Source organism: Acyrthosiphon pisum, chromosome X (genome assembly GCF_005508785.2).
Source record: "Acyrthosiphon pisum isolate AL4f chromosome X, pea_aphid_22Mar2018_4r6ur, whole genome shotgun sequence".
NCBI lineage: Eukaryota > Metazoa > Arthropoda > Insecta > Hemiptera > Aphididae > Acyrthosiphon > Acyrthosiphon pisum.
In genome coordinates this window covers 29,879,374-29,881,512 of record NC_042493.1, presented here as the reverse complement: position 1 = coordinate 29,881,512, position 2,139 = coordinate 29,879,374, and the positions used below count along the sequence as shown (strand labels likewise).

General features: G+C 40.3%; 1 protein-coding gene across 1 annotated transcript; it reads left to right on the top strand.

Moving 5' to 3' along the window:
* Window positions 1-394: 394 nt before the first annotated feature.
* On the top strand, window positions 395-2,139 carry LOC100163470 (zinc finger protein 271-like). Its single transcript, XM_008189172.3, has one exon. The coding sequence runs from the start codon at window positions 466-468 to the stop codon at window positions 1,657-1,659; it is 1,194 nt and encodes a 397-aa protein (XP_008187394.1). The 5' UTR covers window positions 395-465; the 3' UTR covers window positions 1,660-2,139.

The window sequence follows — 2,139 nt, the reverse complement described above, 5'->3', positions numbered from 1 at the left end:
AGCTTTTCGGAAACGTTAAGTTCACAAACAGGATTTTGAATATTCAGACAACTGATTTAGCCCGAATTCTTATATAATTGTTTTATTAACAATAGCATTAATTAAACTAAAACACATACTGGCTCAAAAACAGGACGATGACAATATATTCTTAATAACCAATAACAAAATAGTCTAGTAACCATACAATGCTTCATTCTATACATACATCTATAATGTCATACTTTTATAGAGTTTAATACAGTGATAACAGCATAGTCTCCAATTAGTGATTTAAACCATTTGATTGGACGATCTTAGCTGTAGCCGTAAGACGCACATAGCCGAAAGACACCGCACATGAGACGTTTGCACTAAAATATATTACACTTAATATTCAACATTAACAACAAACTGACAGTACACCAAAAGACGCATACAAGAAATAAACCGTATCCGTGAGACATATGTGACAAGTCTTTCAGTATGAATTACAGTTTGACAAAGATCCGGCGGACGGATACTGCAGAGAAATCTTACCCATGCGACGTTTGCGACAAAACGTTCAGTTTAAGCGGCAATTTGACGAAACACCGGCGGACGCATACTGGAGAGAAACCATATCCATGTGACATATGTGACAAGTCGTTCAGTGTTAATGACAATTTGACAAAGCACAGGCGGACGCACACTGGGGAGAAACCGTATCCATGCGACATATGTGACAAGTCATTCAGTGTTAATGGCAGTTTGACAAAGCACCGGCGGACGCATACTGGAGAGAAACCGTATCCATGTGACATATGCGAAAAGTCATTCAGTCAAAGTGGTCAGCTTTCGGCACACCGGCGAACGCATACTGGAGAGAAACCGTACCCATGTGACATATGTGACAAGTCATTCAGTGTAAGCAGCAATTTAACGAAGCACCGTCGGACACACACTGGGGAGAAACCGTATCCATGTGACATATGCGAAAAGTCATTCAGTCAAAGTGGTCAGCTTTCGGCACACCGGCGGACGCATACTGGAGAGAAACCGTATCCATGCGACATATGTGACAAGTCATTCAGTGTTAATGACAGTTTGACAAAGCACCGGCGGACGCATACTGGAGAGAAACCGTATCCATGTGACATATGTGACAAGTCGTTCAATGAAAGTGGTCAGCTTTCATCACACCAGCGGACGCATACTGGAGAGAAACCGTATCCATGTGACATATGTGGCAAGTCATTCAGTGTAAGCAGCAATTTAACGAAGCACCGTCGGACACACACTGGGGAGAAACCGTATCCATGTGACATATGTGACAAGTCGTTCAATGAAAGTGGTCAGCTTTCGTCACACCGGCGGACGCATACTGGAGAGAAACCGTATCCATGTGACATATGTGACAAGTCATTCAGTGTAAGCACCAATTTAACGAAGCACCGTCGGACACACACTGGGGAGAAACCGTATCCATGTGACATATGCGAAAAGTCATTCAGTCAAAGTGGTCAGCTTTCGGCACACCGGCGGACGCATACTGGAGAGAAACCGTATCCATGTGACATATGTGACAATTCATTCAATCAAAGTGGCTCCCTTACGGCACATCAGCGGGCACACACTGGCGAGAAACCATATCAGTGCAACGTTTGTGACAAGTCGTTCAGCGTAAGTGAAAGTTTGTAAAAACACAAGTGGACGCACACCTAAGTGAAACATTACATAATATACGATGTTTGGGACAATTCATACATTCAAAGTGGCTCACTAAAGTTACAATGGGCTACTAGGTGAGACTTATGAACTGGATATCAGAAATGTGTACTGTGGTCTGGATTTACAGATGTTGAATAAGGATATCATTGTGTTCGCATCTAATTTTTTTCACTTTGTAGTTAAATAACAATATATTAATATTGGTTTTTTTGAATGTCCATGAATATAATGTGTATTACATAAAAAATAATGTTGTCAAGTTCATAATATTTTGGAGCCTATCAGCACTGGTGGAAGTTATACCCATTTAATGTGATGTGATGATTTAATGTGATACTAGGTTGTTCGAAACTATTTTTAAATGTTAATTTGACACATGACTTACATGATAGCATGTTTTCCTAAACATTCAGTCCTAAATTCAGTGTATTTTATCCTAAAAAACTATAA